This window comes from Hypomesus nipponensis, chromosome 28 (genome assembly GCF_054491055.1).
Source record: "Hypomesus nipponensis isolate SF chromosome 28, ASM5449105v1, whole genome shotgun sequence".
Classification (NCBI taxonomy): Eukaryota; Metazoa; Chordata; class Actinopteri; order Osmeriformes; family Osmeridae; genus Hypomesus; species Hypomesus nipponensis.
Genome location: NC_140388.1, coordinates 12,718,842 through 12,740,824, shown reverse-complemented (window position 1 = coordinate 12,740,824; position 21,983 = coordinate 12,718,842). Strand labels below are relative to the sequence as shown.

At 42.3% G+C, this 21,983-nt stretch overlaps 2 protein-coding genes across 2 annotated transcripts; both read left to right on the top strand.

Annotated features, from left to right (window-relative positions):
* The first annotated feature begins 1,696 nt into the window (after window positions 1–1,696).
* On the top strand, window positions 1,697–7,828 carry fsta (follistatin a). Its single transcript, XM_084694872.1, has 6 exons — window positions 1,697–1,841; window positions 3,030–3,221; window positions 3,479–3,697; window positions 3,920–4,144; window positions 4,560–4,790; window positions 6,628–7,828. Exons 1-6 carry the CDS (start codon window positions 1,748–1,750, stop codon window positions 6,714–6,716), a joined length of 1,050 nt encoding a protein of 349 aa, XP_084550998.1. The 5' UTR covers window positions 1,697–1,747; the 3' UTR covers window positions 6,717–7,828.
* A 379-nt stretch (window positions 7,829–8,207) lies between these two features.
* ndufs4 (NADH:ubiquinone oxidoreductase subunit S4) lies at window positions 8,208–20,455 on the top strand. Its single transcript, XM_084695081.1, has 5 exons — window positions 8,208–8,346; window positions 9,886–9,964; window positions 19,550–19,722; window positions 19,930–20,003; window positions 20,242–20,455. The coding sequence occupies exons 1-5, from the start codon at window positions 8,264–8,266 to the stop codon at window positions 20,343–20,345; spliced, it is 513 nt and encodes a 170-aa protein (XP_084551207.1). The 5' UTR covers window positions 8,208–8,263; the 3' UTR covers window positions 20,346–20,455.
* Window positions 20,456–21,983: the final 1,528 nt, after the last annotated feature.

Here is a 21,983-nt window from a genome sequence, read left to right as displayed (position 1 = left end):
TGTCAATTGCCAAGTTATTAGTTCTTAACTTTAACGCAGTGAGTTGCCTGGAGTCTAGGCTAATAATGAATTGATTCAGAGTACTTTTATTGTTATTCTACCTATTTAATTAATTTAAAATGAAGACGAACAGTTTTAATTACGCCCCAAACATGTTTTCCGTTACTAAAACTTCAATTTAGTATAAAGCCTATTATTTAAATTTGGCTTTCTGACCAAATCCATAGTGAATCACTCATGCACCAGTTTATATATTTTTGAGAGTATCAATTTACTGATACTCTCGCTCGAACATTAGGCCTACATAATTTATTTTTCAATCAGTGGTTTACAGAATCGATCATTCAATCTATTTAGTATCCAATCACCAAATGTTACATTTTGAACCTGCGTCTGAAAATGTTATATCTTGTTAAATTGTTATAACATACGGTATATTGAGGTATAATATAAAGGAAATTAAATGACACATTTAACAGTTTTGAACAGATGAATAACGTATCTGTGTCACTGAACTGAGTGTGTTAAATTTGAGGCTGACGAGATTGAGTTTGGCGCGCAGCTCAGTCGGAGAGGAGGAGGCAGACTTTCACAGGTCGACGAAAAGTGACAAATTCATGTAAGCTAACAATAATCACAAATGTTTATTGAATATGACATGGGATACAGCATAAGGAGACAAAATATTTACTTTCCAAATCTCAGACGACAAACTTCTCGCGCTTGTCTAAGATTAAGTTTCAGGGTATAACCTGGAGTTTGCTCAAGAGGTCGCACGCGGACTTCTAAATAAGATCACGAGGCTATAAGTGGACATGAGGTGTTACTGCCCTGTGTTTCATTCAATGAAACGTAACACCCAATCTCTCCTTCTCTCTGAAGCCCCTTCGGAAACAGGACTGATTATATTTAAAAGCTTGACACTAAAGAGCAACCCAAACAACTGTCTGTTCTAATATTAGCATCCACGAAGGCCTCTGAAATCTATTATTGTCTGTGCAAGGATAGCTGGTTCCAATAGTCAGACATGTCTCATTAAAAGATTAACACATTAATCTGCAGTTGGTGGGAAAATTTCAGTTATCACCTAATCTCAAATAGAAGGTTGGGTTAAAACTAACCAAATAATAAACTTGAATTAAAACAAACCGCCTCTGAATACAAAACATTTAATACCTAAAGCGTTTTATTAATAGTTTAGATCATTGTTAATAGTATAAATATGAATATATAAACCATATACATTGATTGAACCCTACAGGTTTGAGATGGCATATGTGTTTAAATAATTTGCCAAACATGCGTCCTTTAGATAAGATCACCACGAATTAGTTAATTATGTAGTTGTTATCTAACATATATTATTTGAATGCATAACTATCTGTATTTTATGTCTTCCAAGCATCCTTGGTGGTTGCAATAGCCACCTAACACTTCGTTGGCTCACTGGAATTAGTTACGCACTGTGGTTAGTCAGAGATATTTTTCACAAAACTTTTACTTTACAAATTCAGAGAAATTGCGACTAAAGATGTCACCTGATTGGGATTGAAAGAATTTCGGATGAACAAGAAACTCCCCCCTCCCCCAGAACAGAAGACCGCCCACCCCAGATTGTCCACCAGAGACCCCTTATAGATTTAAAAAGAGGCTGCATTCTCAGACTGACATTCGTTCAACACTGCTACCATAAGCAGATTACTTTTTGCGCTGCTTGTGTCAATACGTGGTTCACTTGGTCTCCATCATGCACAGGATGCTACGGATCGATCACTTCCACCCTGGTATAATTCTTTTGTTGATATGGCTCTGTCATTTCATGGAAGATCAGAAAGTTCAAGGTAAGTTTGTTAGTTTAATGTGTACTAGAACATTTTCTGGCTCCAAATTTGCCAGCTGAATCAGCTGCACTTCGGTTTTGATGAACTTAAAACCATGACAGTGATGTAAACTTTTTTTTTTAAAGGTTGCTTTCTTTCCATTCATTTTGAATGTCCCAGTATCGGACAGAGCATTTGCAAATGTCTATAAAACAGGTGCCATAAGGGTATAGTCTCAAACGAATTGTATTTCAAGTTTTAAAATATGTTTAGAAATAATTATGACATTCAACTAGACTATATGTATATGAAAATGCATTTCTGTAATTTGGGACTTTTGCAAACGGAGTGTTTTCGTAATTTGAAAATTGGATGTTTTATGTAGGTAAATAGGACAGCCTTTGTCAAAGTTGTGGTAAACAAAGTTTACGGGGGGCGTGGAAGTGTTTAACGATAATGTAGTCTACATGACATTGAGACACTCAGCTGCAAAACCATTCATGCGGTGCAAATTTCAGCCAGCATTTCCAATATTTCGATTATAATCATCATGTAGCATCCATGTACAAATAAATCACCTAATGGAGGCGCATTAGAGTTTGGAATCGGATAACTCAGAATATGCAACATGTTTTTGAAACTTGGAACGTGACTTGGCCAAAGATGTTAATCTTAATAACATGTTACAAAACCATTGACCATTACCTTTGGTGCTCATTTGATTTAGAGGCTTCCTGTGTCTGTAAAAAATCTAATTCAAGCATTATTCTTCTCGTTGCAATGGTCAAGTGGCTAAACATTTTGCAGAGCAGTTTCAGAATCTTCACGCTATATCGAGCATGCCAGAACATAGACCAGTGGCTAGTAGCCTATAGATTTATGTGAATGTCGATTATCTGAGACGCTTGGATTTGACACAGACATTGACACAGACATACAATAGTGTCTAGACAGTTCAGTTTGTGTCCTGATAAGACATGGTCTCTCAACGTATTGATAGCCTATTTAAAAATGCTTTTATAGTTGTCATTGTACATTTCGACCGTCATTCATTGCATGTCTATCTGTCTATTTGCGCTCGAAAAACTGACAAGTAGCCTACCTCGAACGAGTGAGAGATCCAGATTATACCTACTGCACGTGTCTGTCAACGGTTAGGCAATTTCGGACTTCTATAATACAAACGTGTTTTGTTTTCTTGGTTTACAGCTGGTAACTGTTGGTTGCAGCAAGGGAAGAATGGAAGATGCCACGGTGTCGACACATCTAAGAGGAGCAGAGACGAGTGCTGCAGGGACGGCAGACCGGGGACTTCTTGGACGGAGGAGACTGTGCCGAACAGCACACTGTTTAGGTGGATGATCTTCGACGAAGGAGCCCCCAACTGCATACCATGCAAAGGTGGTCATTTGTATCAAACCTTTCACACTTTGAGAATTAGTTTGACGTGATTAAATCATGCTTCCGTTTAAACAATGCAAAAAAAACAAACGGTGTACTGTTTATGATGCACCAAATTCCCCGTGGATATGTAATGGGCTATTTCGGAATGCATGTTAATCGGGATTTAGAATTAGTCAACCCGCCAGGTGTATAATTACTGCAAGTCGCACTTCCAATCCTCGCCATTAAATAGCGTAACATTCATTTGATTTTAGAAACCTGCGACAATGTGAACTGTGGCCCCGGAAAGAGGTGCAAGATGAACAGAAGAAGCAAACCACGCTGTGTGTGCGCTCCAGACTGCTCCAACGTCACTTGGAAAGGACCTGTGTGCGGATCGAATTCAAAGACGTACAAAGACGAGTGCGCACTCCTGAAATCGAAATGTAAAGGTCACCCGGACCTTTACGTCCAATACCAGGGAAAATGCAAAAGTAAGGAAGTATTTTTTCGAAGCAAACGAAATGTTAAGCTGCACCGCGCTGAAGCGGTGATCTCTCAATTCAGGTTGCATAATAAATTACAAGATAATCGATACTGCTTTGGGGAACTAGAGGTGGACATGTCGTTTGAGTTCGTTAGGCTTTCAAGTTTTAAAATAACTTGTTGCTAATGACCTTTCCTTTTTTTTTCTTTCATCTTTTCTTTTTTTACAGAAACGTGCCGTGACGTCTCGTGCACTGGGAAGGACACGTGCGTCGTAGACCAGACTAATAATGCATATTGTGTAACGTGCAACCTGTCTTGCCCAGAAGTGACTTGCCCTGAGAAGTATCTGTGTGGAAATGACGGGATCAGCTATGCCAGCACCTGTCACTTGAGAAGGGCAACCTGCCTTCTTGGCAGATCTATTGGAATGGCATATGAGGGAATATGCATCAGTAAGTCTGACACAGGATCACTACTCTAGGCTGTGGTTTTCACAATGCTCTTAGCAAATTGTTTGAGTGTACCTCACAAGTTATAGCCAACATCCCACAGTTTTTCAGTATGTTTAAAAACATTCCACTAAAAAGGAATGTTCTAAGTTATGTTTGATAAAGAAATGATAGACAGCTAAGTGTCATGATGCTGGCAGCTTTTTCCAACCCAACTCTAAACATTAAGTCAATATTTCAGCAAGATTCATTCCGTTTTTTAGAAAACAATTTCCAAGTACTTCCGCTGTTGTGGAGGTGCCCTTGGTCACGCTTGCTTTGCTGGAGGGCAGAGATACTGGGTCAGCCAAATAACGTCACGCAATTACGTGATTCGATGACGCATCTAACACGGGTTCCCTTCTTCTCTTGCGCTCAGAGGCCAAGTCGTGCGAGGACATCCAGTGCCGCCCGGGGAAGAAGTGCCTGTGGGACTCCAATATGAGCAGGGGTCGCTGCACGTTCTGCGACGAGGCCTGCCCAGTCAGCCGTTCAGGGGAGGCTGTGTGTGCCAGCGACAACACCACCTACCCTAGCGAGTGTGTCATGAAACAGGCCGCTTGCTCTTTGGGAATGCTCCTGGAAGTTAAGCATTCAGGATCTTGCAACTGTAAGTAATCATCCAAGCTAAAGACAAGTCCATGCCCCCCCCCCCTCTCTCTCTGACCCTTCCCATTCCCCACCCCAAAAACCTCAGTTGTAACCCTGAGTTACCTCAGTAACTCTCTCTCCTTGGTTCCTTATCTCCCCGCTATACGCGCTCTCCGCACCCCCCTGCCCAGCACATCTTAAGCAAGCAAAGGGACTTGAGAATGGGAGAACTTGCATGATGTTGTCTATGTCGCTGCCTTTTGTTATTTTTTGCATGTCTTCTGCAAAAACAAGTAAACAAAAAACATGTATCAATAGGTTAAAGATAATAGTTCCAACAACCTCATTTTGGGAGTTTTGGATACGCTAACGCCATTAAACTAACAAGAATATAAAGGAGACTAACTTTTATTTTGCAGTTTAACAATCGTGGTAACTTTAAAGTCTAGCTGAGTTAGCTCATCCTCTGGGATCTGCTGCTTAACCGAGCAGGTTCCAGAAGTTTCCAGCTGTTTCTTCTTTGTCATAGTGTTTTCTTTTTCTTTTTGGACTAGAGAGACATATTAGAGATCTTAACAGCCTGTGAACCCCATGGTCACGTTGGTAATTTCATGTTAATCATGTATTTATGTTTTGTTTTTTGCTTTTGGCTGTAATCAATCAATTCAAAATGCACTATATCATGTGACAAACATCACTTTTCCAACATGTCAAGGAAAACCGAATATATTTGCATAATCCATATATGTGCATAAGGTGATTGTAACATTGGTGCCAGACCAAACCTTATCATACTACGTAAAAATATATAAATGTGAGCTATAACCTCCGTAAGGTTGGGCTGCCATCAGACTTTGCAATATCCTCAAGGAATATCAATTTTCAAAATGTCTTTTCAATTTTCACCATAAAATCGTTTTTATTTCTTCTGCATCCTTCCTACTCTGACTGCCAACCTTAATGTAACCGTGGTAACCGTGCCTTAAGGTTTGAGATAAACTCTATGAAGGGACCAACTTTATAATCACCTCATGGGTCAAACAAAAGTGTCATTTTACAGTTTGCAGGATAAGCAGAAGGAAGCTTGTAGGACAACACAATCTCATCTATCTTCTACCATCAGACAAATTAACACTTATCTGCTGACTGTGTGCTGTTTTAAGTGAATGTGTCTACCTGAGTATACATACAGTACATATATATATATATCTATATTGAAAATATCTGTAGGGATTTATGAGGGATTGCCTGTTTGTATTGTTGCTCTTGCTTGTGTGCTTTTTTCATTTCCAATTGTTAAACTCTTGTGTAGAAAAAAATACCTCAAAACTGTGTTGTTGACCTTTGACCTGCCTGCTACTGGTCAGGCTGTCACACAGCCTGCTCCCGCTGACTGGCAGCAACAGTATGTCTGACACAACAAGGAGACGTAAATGAGCAAAAGCCTAGAACACAAGGGCACTTGTGTGTGTGTGTGTGTGTGTGTGCGTGTGTGCGTGTGTGCGAGTGTGTGTGTGCTTTTAAGTCTTGAGTGTATGGCTGCTTCCAGGAATTTGCCAAACAAGACCTGAGACATTGGACGCTTCATCCCCCTCGACCCGCTCGCCCCTGCCACTCCCGCCCCCTCTCTCTCTCTCTCTCATCGCAGCCCTGACTACCTAGTGTGTGTAAATAGGGTTGCATAACTGAGGGGATGCCCACAAATGCATTATGGACTGCCAAGTTGCATAATGATCCCAAACACATGGCTGTAATGGGGGTTTGAAGGGGGCTTTTTTGAGAACATTCAGTCAGTGATATTCTGCGCTGTTGTGGTACCTATTCATACAACAGTTGCCATGTATTCTCCCATGTAGCCATCACAGAAGACCAGGAGGAGGATGAGGAAGATGAGGACCCTGACTACATGGCATTTATCCATTTGTCATCTTTACTGGACGGATAGGCGATCGGCAGTAGGGGGAAAGTCGTAGGGCAAGGAATCATGTCCTGCACACATGTGTATGCTTATTTATAAAAAAAAAAGATTAAAAAAAAGAAAGTATACATATAGTCCAGTCTGATAGATGTTTATTTATACTGTGTTTCATATTTTATAATTTATACATTTACAATGTCAGGCTTCCTATTGACCATGATATCTTGAGTTACCACTTTTTTTTCTTTCGTTGTCTGTTTTACTTTTATTTTTTACTATGAAGAAATGTATTTGTCCAAAGAGAAGCAGTGTTATTTATTTGTTGTGTAAGTAAAAGTCTTCTGCAAGCTGTAAATTGCATTCCCTGAGCTGTAAAAATCTGCTTATTTCTGTCAAATCTTTATCACAGATGTTTATGTCACACATAAATGCATGTTTAGCCTGTGTGTTTATTTATTGGAAACCTGTCAATCATTATGTACAGAAATGTTTCTGGTTTGTTTACAACTCATTATAACTGACCAAAGGGATTCTCTCAATGGTTCTGCAACGGTACTTTATATGGTGCAGCATTGTAACTAATCCTTTGTTTATCCTTTATCCATCAGTTATACCCAATGGTAATGACAAATATTATTCAATAGCAGTATTTAATATTTTTCAGTAGAACAGATATGGGTTTTGGACAATACTTGATTTCTTTGAAAAAAAATGTGCCATTAACATGTGTGCTGTCTTCTTGCCAATGTGTAGCTCCATATCGCTCTTGCGGAGCTTACAGGATGATATAAGCAGTAATTAACGCTATATGAAACCATATTACTTTGCTTCTCACACAATTTTTCAGAATGCATTTTTATTTCCAAACATCACAAAGGAAATACAAAATTCAGTTATAAATATATAGTTTTGTATTTTTTTATGTAAATGTCATATGTACATAAAAAGTTTGATGGTATTTGTACATATGAAGAGTTAAACAATTAAACTGTTTTTTCCTTAAACTTTTGACTCGTATATTGCATTTCATTCTTGGTACATATGGTATTAATGTTCAGCTGTTCAGCTGTCCAGTCCTTAAACACTAACATATGACCATTCATTCCAACACCTACACAACAGTTATAAACAGTTCTAACCAGCGCTTTTGCATTAGCTGTCAATGTAGAAGTAGAGGAGGTGGAAAACTGTATTGAAGTATGGAACAACAAAACAATCTGGTAAATTTGCTTTAACCTACACTTTCATCAAACATGCTTCCATATCTTCCTAAATCCCAGCAGACCTTTAACATGAGAATGCATGTTTACAAGGAAAAATACCTTGATTAGGAATCTTGAGTGAGCTGATTTGAGAGGCAATTAAAAAATAAAAGCATTACTCAAATGATTAATTGTGATGCATGAATCACCGTGTAAAGACGGAAGTCAATTTACTGATTACAGCAATTATACATTGGTTGCACACTTAAACTCCCAGCTCCTGACATGTTATGAGCTGTCGCTGTCAGACGGAATCGCGATTTACTTTATGAACTTTGTCGGACTCCGTAGTGTAGCCGTGTTGACAAAATTATGGCGTCCTCAATGTCACTTCTTGGGTTAGGACGTCTCTTTCTGCTGAATTCAGGCTCAAAAATATTTCTGAATAACTCCAGGTAATGGCGAGTCCTTTTCTTATAAGACTTTGTCCCAATTCATGATCATTTAAATGGTGTCAATGTATGCACCGTCCATAGCATGCCAAGCCAGGTAAATGAAGATGGCTAGCTTAGCAAATGTGCTACTTAGCTGTCAGCTAGCTAGTGCTAGCTGGCTAACGCTGGATACACACCGCTAACTATGCAAATCTAAAATGTCAAGCTTCATCACTTGAACATCTATTAAACATGCTTGCTGGATTTTAGGCATGCGAACTTTTGGGGAACCAAATCTAAACTGCACTGAATATGCAAGCCAGAAAACTACGCGTGTCCCCTGGAAACTTGCTAGCAAAGGTGGTTACAAAGCTAGTTTACAAATGGGTGGTAGTGCAGTGTGTCTGGCCTTGCTAAGGTCGGAGAGCGTAGCTAGTTAGCTAGCTAACGACATTAACGAAGACTACAAGTCAGGTTTTCAATGTATCTAGCCAACTCACGAAATCGCTAAACATGTTTAAAATGGTATCCTTTAATATCATTCAAGGCAATCTGATATATTTTCACGCGTTTACAGATTATTCCCTCCCTTGGCAGTTACTCGGCTAGAATATATCCAGGTGAATTGAGAACCATGTCCTTGGTAAGGTAGTGGGTCTGCTGCATCATGATCTCACTCCGTCATCTTCAGGATATTGGCATGTCTCAGTATAGTAATGCTTCTGCAATACGCTGTGCTTCTGTATCGTCTGAGTAGCTTTTAAGTCAGGGCGCTGTCCAGGAATGGATGTAAAAACTAAACTATAGATGTAAAATCCTATAGACTGTTGTTGATCATTTCCAAACTGGTATTTGTAACGTGGCTTGCACTGGATTACTTTTGAGGTCAAGTGGACCAAATAGGTTGGTTAGAGTCTTGATGTAGTTTCTGGTACATTTCCAATAGCTCCCAGCCCTGGTCTTATCCTTACTGACAGTTAGTATTAGGGAAACTAGGCCTATATTTCTATTCAAACATTTTTGCAGAACACCACCTGCCAGTTCATGAAATTACATTTGATATCTTTGTCCAAGATAATTTGAGACGCAGACGTTATCCTGAAGACGAGGACCTGTTATTTGTTTAAGTTGTTGAAGTCTTCTCCGCATGGCCTGCTGGCTCAGCATACAGGCCCCAGAGCTGTCCTCCTCCTGCTGGATGTACTTCCAAGGCAGCGGGGTACACAACAGTATCGTGACAAGCTGAACCCTGTACGCTCACAGGGCCCCCACAGTCCCCGCCACGGACCCGGTGACAGTTGGTCGTTGGGCCAGCAGGTTGTCAGTAGCAGGCGAGTGGGAGCTTGCCAGGATGGCTCCAGACAGAACTAATGGGGGGAGAAAACAAACTACTCCCCTCCCCCCTACTCTCTCCTTTCACTCTCTGCCCCTACACCTCCTCCAGAACAGCTAGCCTAATTGCTGTCGTGGTAGCCTGTTTACGTAATTTCTTTTTTGCAGCTTGTGCCTTTTTTCCTTGCTTCTGCCGTTTAAATGTCTCTCCAACTGTCTGTTTTGCAGATTAACAAGCACCTCGGCATGGAGGCTGGCAGAGAAACAGGGACAAGACGCGCAGCTCATCACTGTGGATGAGAAACTGGTGAGGATCTTTCCCTGGTTGGAAACCTAGCAGAGTTTTGGAAAAATGTTAATCGATGTGTGTGAAATCATGCTTTTCCTTTTAAATGTGTCGGCATTCCGGTGACAACATTTGATACAAATTATGGCCTTGGTAAAACATTGCCTGGTGAATGTTGAAAGCAGATAAGCCTGGTACCACAAATAACGTCAAATAACGCAGCATTATTAGGGAGTACTGAAATACTCCTTTTTCAAGCATGTAGTCCTGAGGGTAACTATCACGGTGCCCTACGAAACAGCCTGGCCTTTGTGAGTGTACATGCAACAGCCTTTAGCTAATTTAGTTTCATCTCACCACCTGGTGTCTCCGTCTTAGTCTAAACACTGATAACCTGACCCACAGGCCCACTTTGAAGCTGCTGGGGTTGGCACAGATTTCAGAGTATATTATGGTTTTGATTGCGCAAGGGTTAGAAGATGATGAAACTGTTTAAATCTAAAGGGCTTGAAAAAGAGGGTGTGAAGGCTGAGAAATGCAGCAACAGAGTCCAAGCAACATGCGTTTGTTCAGCATGTTTTAACTTTCATATGATACAAGCCAACGTGAAGACTAGACATTACATGATGGTGATACTCTGAGACTCTGACAGAAGTCAGAACCTTCACACAAGTGCAGAACCTTCTGTCTCGTGCAGGGTTCATCTCCCTTTCAGGCATGTAGCAGTATGGACCCTTCACAGGAAAAGATCGAAATTGGTCGACGTGCAGTACTATTCTGGTTCCTCCAATCAAACACGTTCGGCCCATAAGACAGAACGCCAGTTGTCACGATCAGGCTCCTCTGATCTGGATGGGCCTCATGTTCTGGCTGTCAGGAGTCGCCTCAATGTTTCATCTACAACTTTTTAAACAGACTTATTGGATCAGTGGGTTGTTGTATGAGACTAATGAGAGTAATATTACAGATTTTAACTGAACCACTTACAGTAAAAGCTCATTGTTGTTAATTGTTATCACATTTCCTGGTGAAATGCAAGACACGAGGAGGACAACTTGAAGTGAAATTAACTGGTGTTGAATTGAATTGTCATAGCTTGCTCGTCAGCACACAAGATATCGCCCACCTGCAATTCACCTCTCACCAGCTACTAGAATTATGCTGTCTGTTCTTTTGCGAACACAAAACACTGTGCGGCACGAAGCACCAAACATTTCCCGCAGCCCAAGGCTCGTCTGCTCTGAATAGCTGCAGAGGAACAAATCGACCGTGTCGAAAAACGTCAGAAAAACCTGCGTGACGAGGACTCTGTCCCCAGAACCGTCCATTCTGGTGTCTGCTCTGCACTGACCCGCTTTTGTTAGTAATTACTGTTTGATTAAGCATGCTGGTGTGGCCCTGGGGCCAGGAACCGATACACTGCTTCACACAGACATCCTCTGGGCTGCCACACAAGGACACAAACAGACAGGCAAATTAGACAGACTGCTGATTTGCTTTTTCCCCGGCCCTGACCACAAATAACCTCCAGACCCCTCTCCCTGGTTCCTCAGAGACTTGTGCGAGTTCTGAAGATGTTTAATCGGTGCAAAGAAGATGGTTGAAAATACCAGGCCATCCAATTACAATTCTGTGTGTTCCTTGTCCAGACCAGGACGCAGTGTTGTCAGTGTTCCCCTGGGACTGCTCTGGGACAGGGCCTCACTTACTGCCTGTCTGCTTTGGGACAGGGCCTCACTTACTGCTTTAGGACAGGGCCTCACTTACTGCCTGTCTGCTTTGGGACAGGGCCTCACTTACTGCCAGTCTGCTTTGGGACAGGGCCTCACTTACTGCCAGTCTGCTTTGGGACAGGGCCTCACTTACTGCCAGTCTGCTTTGGGACAGGGCCTCACTTACTGCCAGTCTGCTTTGGGACAGGGCCTCACTTACTGCCAGTCTGCTTTGGGACAGGGCCTCACTTACTGCCAGTCTGCTTTGGGACAGGGCCTCACTTACTGCCAGTCTGCTTTGGGACAGGGCCTCACTTACTGCCTGTCTGCTTTGGGACAGGGCCTCACTTACTGCTTTAGGACAGGGCCTGGCTTACTGCCTGTCTGCTTTGGGACAGGGCCTCACTTACTGCCTGTCTGCTTTGGGTCAGGGCCTGGCTTACTGCCTGTCTGCTTTGGGTCAGGGCCTGGCTTACTGCCTGTCTGCTTTGGGTCAGGGCCTGGCTTACTGCCTGTCTGCTTTGGGTCAGGGCCTGGCTTACTGCCTGTCTGCTTTGGGTCAGGGCCTGGCTTACTGCCTGTCTGCTTTGGGTCAGGGCCTGGCTTACTGCCTGTCTGCTTTGGGTCGGGGCCTGGCTTACTGCCTGTCTGCTTTGGGACAGGGCCTGGCTTACTGCCTGTCTGCTTTGGGACAGGGCCTGGCTTACTGCCTGTCTGCTTTGGGACAGGGCCTGGCGTTTGTTAGAGTTGTCTGAAGGCACTGGGGTTTGATGAGCTGGAGAGGGAGGTGGTGAGTGAAAGATGCGTAGGAAGGAAGCGTGGAGGACAGCACTGAAGTGGCACCTACAGCACATCTTTGGCTCATCTGATTGAGTTGACACAGAAGTGTCAGTGATTTGCCCACGTAAATGTATATGAAGGATTACAAAATTGTCCAATGTTTAAAAAAAAAAGTTAAAATAAATGATTGAGTTATTTGGAGCCAGTCTTTAGCAAACCCTTCAGACAGTTCAGAATCACAACCAACTAAGGAATTCCACGGAACGTGATTTTTAGTGTGAGTCAAAGCCTGCAGAACAGGGGTGCAGACTCTGGGCCCGTCTAGGGTGACTTAGGGGAACAGTCGAACCCTCATCCCTCCCTCCCACCCACCCATCATCCTCTCTCTTCCACCCATCATCCTCTCTCTTCCACCCATCATCCTCTCTCTTCCACCCATCATCCTCTCTCTTCCACCCATCATCCTCTCTCTTCCACCCATCATCCTCTCTCTTCCACCCATCATCCTCTCTCTTCCACCCATCATCCTCTCTCTTCCACCCATCATCCTCTCTCTTCCACCCATCATCCTCTCTCTTCCACCCATCATCCTCTCTCTTCCACCCATCATCCTCTCTCTTCCACCCATCATCCTCTCTCTTCCACCCATCATCCTCTCTCTTCCACCCATCATCCTCTCTCTTCCACCCATCATCCTCTCTCTTCCACCCATCATCCTCTCTTCCACCCATCATCCTCTCTCCCTCACTCCTGTCCACACAGACCTCAAGTGTCTGTTTTGTCTGGTTGTCCCCTTGTGATGTGATCCTGTGGAAAAAAAGTCTCACGACTTGAGACTGGGGAGAGGGGTGATGGGAGGGCGGTGGGGTCAGAGGACAGGGTTCATTGTTTGGGGGGAGGGGGGGGGTCATCATTTGAATTGTAGACTTTCATCTAGACTGCACACTTGTAAGTAGACAGCATCTCTTCAAGGGTCCTTCAGAGTGAGGAAACGGCATGTTGCTAGCTGGAGGGAAGTGTTTGCAGCACGGATTAAGAGAAACGTTCCCCGTTCTCTTTTGTGTAGCTTTGCAAGGAACCCCATTAAGAACCCCAGTAGGAACCCATCAGGAACCCCTTTAACCCGTAACCCAATTTCAAAATGGATACATTTATTTGAAATCCAGGCCATTTCTATTTAGTCTCATACATTTTTAAATCCTTGCATTTTCATCAATGAAATGCTTTGTAAATGTAATAGGTTTGAACCTGGCCAGTGGGTTTTTACTTGATCACCTATGAAACTTAAAATTGTAAAATTACATGGTTGCATGATTACTATTAGTTTTATAGTATTTCAAGCCTATTTTTTCATTTATTACATGTCACAGCCCCCTAAAAGGCCAGGCGGCATTTAACCCCACGTTAGCCTGCATGTACGATGTCTCGAACAGAGGTTGTTGAGGGAATAAATAAACTAACTGGTAACGTAGCACTGGGCAGATGAGACCCTGCCCCTCGTCTCACTGCCCCCCTCCCTCACTGCCCTTCTCACTGCCCCCCTCCCTCACTGCCCTTCTCACTGCCCCCCTCCCTCACTGCCCTTCTCACTGCCCCCCTCCCTCACTGCCCTTCTCACTGCCCCCTCCCTCACTGCCCTTCTCACTGCCCCCCTCCCTCACTGCCCTTCTCACTGCCCCCCTCCCTCACTCCCCTTCTCACTGCCCCCCTCCCTCACTGCCCTTCTCACTGCCCCCTCCCTCACTGCCCTTCTCACTGCCCCCTCCCTCACTGCCCTTCTCACTGCCCCCCTCCCTCACTGCCCTTCTCACCGTTCCCCTCCCTCACCCCGTCTCACTGCTGTAGTGTGTAACGTGAGAATTAAACCATCCTGGACACCATCTGCTCCTTGCTTCCCTGCGCAGTCACTCCTTCACAGAAGCAAAACCTCACTATACTTACGTCTGTGGGAAACGCCTTTACAAGTCCAATCAGTAATTGGCACACTTTTCACACTTCAAACATGACCGAAGAGGGGAAACTCTCGAGGGCGATGAGTGAAATCTGCATCCTGGAAACGGTCTTCCGGCTGGAGCGTTAAGGGTGTGATGTTTTAGCTTTCTTTTGACCTAGCGCTGATTCGCCATGATTCAGCTTGGCTGACCTGTTGACCCCCCCTCACATCAAACCACACCGGCCGCAAAGTTGTGGTTTTGGCATATGGTGGTCCCGGCAGTACACACCGAAGGATAGGGTGGCCAGTCTCTCAGCACAGCCGTCAGATCGACCCTCCTCCACCGCCAAAACATCCTGATGGCCGAAAGCCCCGTGTGACAGGCACACAGGCAACTTCATTATCAAGCCTGGTTTCCCTCATACTTTACAAAGGGTTTTTGACAAGGAGTTTGATTCGCCAGTTTAGTAGTTTGTCAAAAGCAGACAGAATTGCCCTGTGTCTGGTTAATGTCAGGTTGTAATGTTTAAACATTCAGTTGTTTTAACATTTTCAGTGAGTGATTCATTGTTTAGTCATATTTGGCTTTTGGGAATTTCCTGGGTAATTGAATTTGCAGACAAGCAGTTCAGAGAAGACCCACTACTTTCGTCTGTACTAGTCTTCATCTTCATGTTGTCAGACGTCCTGGGCCCTGGCTCTTTAATATGAACTCGTTTTCAAAGCCCAAAACAGATGATATTGCCATTGGGATCTAAGTATGTAATGCAGCTTGAAGTTTTTACTAAATGAAATCCTAGACAAGCAAGTAATTTTTTTTTCATTGGCTTTGAACCCATATCATGCTTTATTTTCTAAAACCAGTCCCTGATGTTTTAAGTAATGGACTCAAACCAAAGGAGGAGAGAGAGATTACTATATTTATGGAGGACAAGCACTACTGACAGGCACAATACATTTGGTCTGTTATAACAATAATAATATTAAGCTAACATCTTGGTTATGCATTTGGATTAATCCTCTTTCTTTTATGCCACCTTTGTTGTTTCACATCAATAGTTGTCTTGTTCCTTTTGGACCAGACCTGTAGTTGCTGTCAGAATATTTCAACAATATTTTGTGGGATTGACTGGTTCAAAATGGGTCCAGGTCAGACAGCAGTTGAGTAAACTATTAGTTTCTTAGGGTAAGTGGGGACACTGACCTGAGAATCAGTGAGTGGTGGATGGATTTGAGGAGAGAGGAAACAGGAGGTTTTCTTTCAGCACTAAAGAAGCACATATCTAGAGATTCTGTAGCTTAGTAAGATCACATTAGACAAATGTAGTTCACTCAGTACTTTAGTAGTCAGAATGTTCTGTTATACCAGTTGGCATGAAGAACCATATTTCTCATGATTATCTGGGATGATTTCAATCCATTTATCTTTTGGGGTAAAAAGGTGGGATGTTTTTGTTCAGGTTTTTACAACTTTGTAAAAACTTGTTTACACTGAAGTCTCCCCCCCTGGGTCTTTGTGGAGTTTGGGGAAAAGCGACGCTCAGACGTGCAGTACTGCCCTGACAGCCTCAGGGCACCAGCCCCCTTGCTCCTAATTCTCAGACAGAGCCTGGAGGTGTCAGAAATATCGACACGCTTTCACGTGATGGAGATTTCGCCAGCCTTCTCCCCCCTTTTCTTAAGCCAGGCTTTCTGCCTGCTCTGCCAGGTATTGTCGGCTCTGTGAATAGTGTCAAACTTCATAGTTCTCATTTTACTTCCTGTACGTGGCAGAAAAAGGGCTCGCCGTGTGGGTTTTTCTTTTGTGACGGTCCTCTCTAGTCTTCCTGGGAACCCGCCTCCTTCACCCTCTTTGAGGCCCTCAGGTTTTGTGCTTGTTGTGCCGGTAGCCCTCCTAGCTTTTGCACTGATGTTTGCAAGCATATTATTCCCCCCCCCCCCTCAAAAGAAGTGTAACCCAGGTTAAAATATGATATTCATGGATTGTTTTACACCATTTGTTTTGATGTTAGCCTGAAGTTGAGTGATGGTTTGATTTTGTTTTAAAAAGAAAATAAATAACTTATATATTATTTTCCAATTGGTTAACAAATGTTAGTACAACTAATCAGAAACCCCCAATTCAATAACCAATCAAAGACAGGTGCCTAATAAAACTCGCGTGTGCTCGATCTTCTTTCCATACCAAGAAGAGGATGAGAGTAATCACGTTGGCGAACAGATCAATTAGTTGAGACTAACATTCAAACAACAGTTAAATAATACGTTTACATCGAGTTGGTTTGCTACTGGAACAAAGATTTAAACAAGTTAAAGAATACGTTTCCCATTAAGTTGCTGTATACCGAATTCAGACATGAAAATCCCTCACCTTTCGGCGAAATTCCCCGTTTTGAATTTTGATTAATTTAAAAGGTAACACTGCAAAGGTATTATCCGAATGAGTAATATTTCTGAATAAATAAGTTGAGTTAATAGATAAATAAAAGTAAGAAAGCCGTTTATACATAATATTAATAAGCAATAGTTAGATAAATAAATAGTAACAATGAATAAATAGTAAATGGATAATAACAGCTTCATTAATACATAAACCTAAACAGTTAATAAGAAACTGATAATCAATAATTGGGATAGAGTATATTCTGACTATTTCCATCTTTAATGCAATAAAAGGGGTTTGTGATTCCCAAAAGGAAATTATTTGTGTGTTGTGATTCCGTGTATTATTGTGTAGGCCTATGCTAGACTCCATAGCCAAACTTAGTCTTCTGTCAATCTAGTCCTAAATACACCACACATACTTGTAACTTATTATCAATAAGGGTTAAAGAAGTCTAGACGCATTTTTCTTCAGGACAGTGTGAGGAATATCTGCTGATGATCCTAAGGACGTTTATATATGTTTGAGTCTTCTCGACGCTCCCAGCTTATGATTTAGGGTCTGTTACAACTGGGGAGATTATCCAGCCACGTGAAGCGGTTTGTGTAGCATGCTTAACCGTGGACCTGTGTTAATCCCAGGGGCGTATGATCTGGGATGAACACTAATGTGTCTGGAAGAGTGATGTTCCTGCGTTTGTCTTAGAGCGTTCTCACTGGGACCTGTAGCCCACAGTAGTCTCAACCGCAAAGACCTCAGAACGACCATGCGGTTGTCCTGATCCAACCACACCAATAACGAATGGCTATTAAAATCATAAATAAGGTTTTACAACTGTGGAAGTGGCCGTGATGTAAGTATTTGGTTGAAAACTCCCTACAAATGTTTTGTAAGAACAAAAAGCTTTGATGGATTCGTCCTCTGACATAAAAGCCGTCTGGGGGGAAAAAAAACATCAGTTTCAAACCCCAAAATGGTAAAACGTCTTTATCACATTCAGGTCCATGTCTTTTGTTCCTGTAACAAGAAACGCTCTTGTGAAATCTTCACCGTATTTGATGACTTGTCGATGCTTCTGAGATCAAACAGATCTGGGTTCCTTCGTTTTTCCCGCTCTGACCGTGTGTTATTGTGTCATGAACCAGCCCTTCTGCTGAAAAGAGGCTGTTTTCCTCTCCAGTGTGAATTGTTAAGGTTAAGTAGATGGGGCAACCGGAAATAATGAGTACTCTTGAAGTGCCTGCCCCCCCCTCACCCTTCCCTTCCCTTTCTTCATGAAAGGTTAGCCTTTTTTTAAATTTTTTGTAAGCAGAGATCTTATTTGTGAATAATTTTAACACCGTTTAGATCTTGAGGTGTATTAAAATTGTTGTTTGAGTGAAGCAAACTGTATTCTAACGACCCAGTATGTAATTTTGCCGGCTTAACATCGGGTGGGGGTGGCAGGGAAGTTTTCTGCAGCACAGTTAGCGAGCGGGCCTTTTGTGTGGAGTTAATGCAAAAAGGACCCCCTTTATACAAATCAACTGGCAGATGACAGACAATGATGAAAATTTGATTCTTTGAAGTTGTAATGGGCATTGAAATGTGTGAAATTCTTGTATTGAAAGGGGAGCGCCCTGCCAGGCTGAGGCCTGGGTGGCGGCAGGCTGGGAGGTTTGTCTGTGTTTTGTCGCAGACTTCCCATCACTTGTTTGCTAATTCCCTAAAGAATTGGACAGGGTCTTCTATAGGAGACTGAAGGAGCTTTAGCTGCCCTGGAATATGCATATATGACACCCAAAGTGCACCAGCTCCCTCCTATCTTTTTCATGGACTTTTTTTCCCCTTCTGTTTTCTTCTATAGACAGTTAAGCTTCTGGTCTATTTTTATTTGGTAGAGTTGCATCAGCCTGCTGCGTCGGACGATTTTTACATTTATAAATGTATATTTGCAGTTTGGATACAGTCATTAAACATTTATATTTAAAGGTAGGTTAGGTGATATGGCCTAAAATTCATATTGTTCTTATTTCTCCACAACATTTAGAAGGAGTGGCTCTGGTATTTAAAAAACTTTAAAATAAATTTGTTCTAGACTGTATTTGTCTAATTTCATGTTTGTATTTTGCTAGTTGTAAAGCACACCATGCTGAGCATGTTCCACTAGACCAGCCCCTGCAACGCACACAATCACACCGTGAATTGGCCTTCCTAACCGTCTGTAAAAGGAAGACTGATCAGGGCATCAAACCAGAGGGGGAAATCCGTTTTTTTAATATCTCTATTAGTGTGTATTTTTTATGTTCAGGAGACTATTGTTGTGTATGAACATGGTAAGTGTTGGGCGGTCTTTGGTCTTTGTTTTGTCATGTCCCTGATCCGACCACACTTTTTTCCCCCGTGTGATTTTGTCATCATTACGGGATGGCAGTGAACCATTAAGTCATTATCAATGGTCCACTTAATAGAACGATATCCATTGTTTGTCTAAAAGGAACTCATGCATGCTCGTCCAAGCAGCTAGCGGGAAAAGGGGGGGGGGGCTTTGCTGTCTGGGAAAATAGCAAAATGGGATCTCTCCATCCGTCTCAATTTCAAAAGTTAATCGGAAGGTCAGTGAGACCGGGGGAATCTCTTTGATGGCTGAAGTTTGGTTTGATTTTCACAACCAAAGGATTTCAAGTCCCATTCAATTATCAGACGATGATATGTTAATACTTTTTCAAAGAATGAACGATGCCCGTTACTTGTAATCGTGAATGTTGTCGCAACAAACGTAATTAGTGAGTGTTTTATGTGCTTTGCCCTCTCCTTAGGACATCACAACCTTGACAGGGGCTCCGGAGGAGCACATCAAGAATCGCACGGTTCGCATTTTTGTGCCGACGCGCACCGCCATGCAGTCGGGCATCAACAGCACCAGGAAGTGGAGGTTGGACTTTGACACCAGGGAACGATGGGAGAATCCACTCATGGGCTGGGGCTCCACGTAAGTCTGCAAACCTACACTTGGTTGTCTAAAATCTCCCTCAAAGCCATTTCAGAATCTTTTATATTCATGACTTTACACTCACGTAAGTGGCTGTTCAGAATATCCTCTCCTGGTGAAAGGTAATCAGATGTTATAATGCTAATTAATGGACTCAAATGCTAAAATGTTTAGACTGATGTAGCATGCCTCACCCCTGTCTTACAGAGCTGACCCGTTATCCAACATGGTGCTTAACTTCAGCTCCAAGGAAGACGCTATCGCCTTCGCAGAGAAAAACGGTATGCCAAACCTACCCTTCCCCTCTCTGTATCTTCATTAGGTTAGAGGTGCCAGTTATGTGTTAAGTATGTGGAAGTATGTGCTGTTTAAACAACAGGATGTAGATAACTGCAGTTCTGTCTATACACAGACCTCAAATGTCTACGAAGAACCTCAATTGTGATTGGAACCAGTCCAAAAGGAATATACGAAACTGTCCACTGCGGCGTTGCTTATTCAAGCTGTTTGTTTTTGCAGGTTGGAGCTATGATTTAACAGACAAGAGGACATCGAAGCCCAGGGTGAAGTCATATGGGGCCAACTTCTCCTGGAACAAGAGGACGAGGAGGTCCGCCAAGTAAACCGATGACACCCATCTGCTAGTCTTGGTTCATTGTATTGCTCAGTGACAATTCTGTATCATAACGTTCTGAATTTAAAAGTAAATAAATAATGACATGTTAACTATGAATGTTTTAATTCTTCTTTTGACCTATTGTTCAAGAAAAGGGGTTTGGGGTTCTTCTGAGGGTGTTTCAGTAGAAGGGAAGTTATGTTGTCATGAACACCACTTTCCCCCACTTGGTAGAGTTTAGATATTTAATTCAAGGTTGAAACCTTGGAAGCATTGAACTGCTAGATCACATTAAATGGACTTGGATGGTTGGAAGTTATTAGGCACAGGTGAATTACTTTACATTCCAAAGTTTGAGAGAACTCATATTGAGCACATGTAAAACTCATCGATCTGATAAAAACAATATAGCCAGATTGAAATTATATTAGCACAGGCTTCCAACTGTGTTGTGAATCAGGTAAACTGTTGTCCTTAAATACAGCCATCATGACTCTTACTCTGACAACAGCTATACAGGCAGCAGAAGGATTGTTGACGATTAATGTATTAGTCCTGATGAATCAAATGAGCCATTGAACCATCGAGGTGGCTTGTGACAGACACCACAGCCCTCAAGATCCTCACGGTAAAAAACCTAGATCCTATCCCAATGGCTGGTCTACTGCCATCTTAACTAACTTTCAGTTATTGAAAGTGGTGAGGGAGCAGAAAAAAAAACCAGAATGCTCTTCTTGCCGAACTTCACAATTAGAGGTACGCTTGTTGCCAGTTCTTGTTTTGAGTCTTTGTTTGTGTTCAGTAAACAGAGTTGCTTTCCATGTCTGCGTGACTGCGTCGATCTTCACACAACCAACTGGCCCGTCTAATTGGTATAGGCCACCGTTAATTAACGCAATGCATTGCAAACCGTTTCACAGTCTCTCGCGCTCAATATATATTTTGACCCATCACTTGGCACATCTAAAGACCCGCTCCAATATGACCCATAGTTTTTTGACCAGGGACAAGAAATGGCGTATTCATAAAGGGTCGGTATGAGCAGGCTTTTGCTTTGAAAGTCTAAACAGAAAGACATGCTGCTTGGGTTTCTACAGCAAACAGTAATGTGCCGTAATAAAAGTTGAAAGCATTCCATCAGTCGGTCGAGTGGAATTGAAAGAAAAAAAATGTATAGTGTCCATTGTTGAGATGCGTTTTAAGTTCTTGCCCCTTCGAATAGTAGCATGGCGCCATGGCATACAGACTTTGTAAATCTAGTACAAACTATTCCTACTGGATCAAAGATTTAATATATTCTTTAGAGATTCATCATTGTAGTTGTTGTAAAATATGTCAACTAAACTTTCTGAGGTTAGGTCAGACCTAGTGTTTACATTTTTGATGTAGTTCCACTACTTTTAAGCTTTTTTGATCCAGCAATAAAACATTTTTAAAGGCTAACATACTGAAATGGTAAAAATAAACCTGTAAAAAAATATTTAAAAAATCATAAAGTATACAAATCGTCAATTTTACCACGCCCTGCCGCCAGCAAATTAAAAAGAGAAAAGGTTATCACCAAAACTGGGAACAAACAAAGCTGTCAGAAAGTGTCTGTGGTGCTTAATTTGAGTATAGGTCCCTTCAAAGGATCCCTTTTAGA

Excerpts from the sequence above, each read along its gene's own strand:
- ndufs4 (XM_084695081.1), top strand. The coding sequence starts at position 8,264 with ATGGCGTCCTCAATGTCACTTCTTGGGTTAGGACGTCTCTTTCTGCTG. Across the intron at positions 8,347-9,885 it reads ATATTTCTGAATAACTCCAG|ATTAACAAGCACCTCGGCAT; the intron begins GTAATGGCGAGT and ends TCTGTTTTGCAG. Across the intron at positions 9,965-19,549 it reads TCACTGTGGATGAGAAACTG|GACATCACAACCTTGACAGG; the intron begins GTGAGGATCTTT and ends CCCTCTCCTTAG.
- fsta (XM_084694872.1), top strand. The coding sequence starts at position 1,748 with ATGCACAGGATGCTACGGATCGATCACTTCCACCCTGGTATAATTCTT. Across the intron at positions 3,698-3,919 it reads ATACCAGGGAAAATGCAAAA|AAACGTGCCGTGACGTCTCG; the intron begins GTAAGGAAGTAT and ends CTTTTTTTACAG. Across the intron at positions 4,145-4,559 it reads ATATGAGGGAATATGCATCA|AGGCCAAGTCGTGCGAGGAC; the intron begins GTAAGTCTGACA and ends TCTTGCGCTCAG.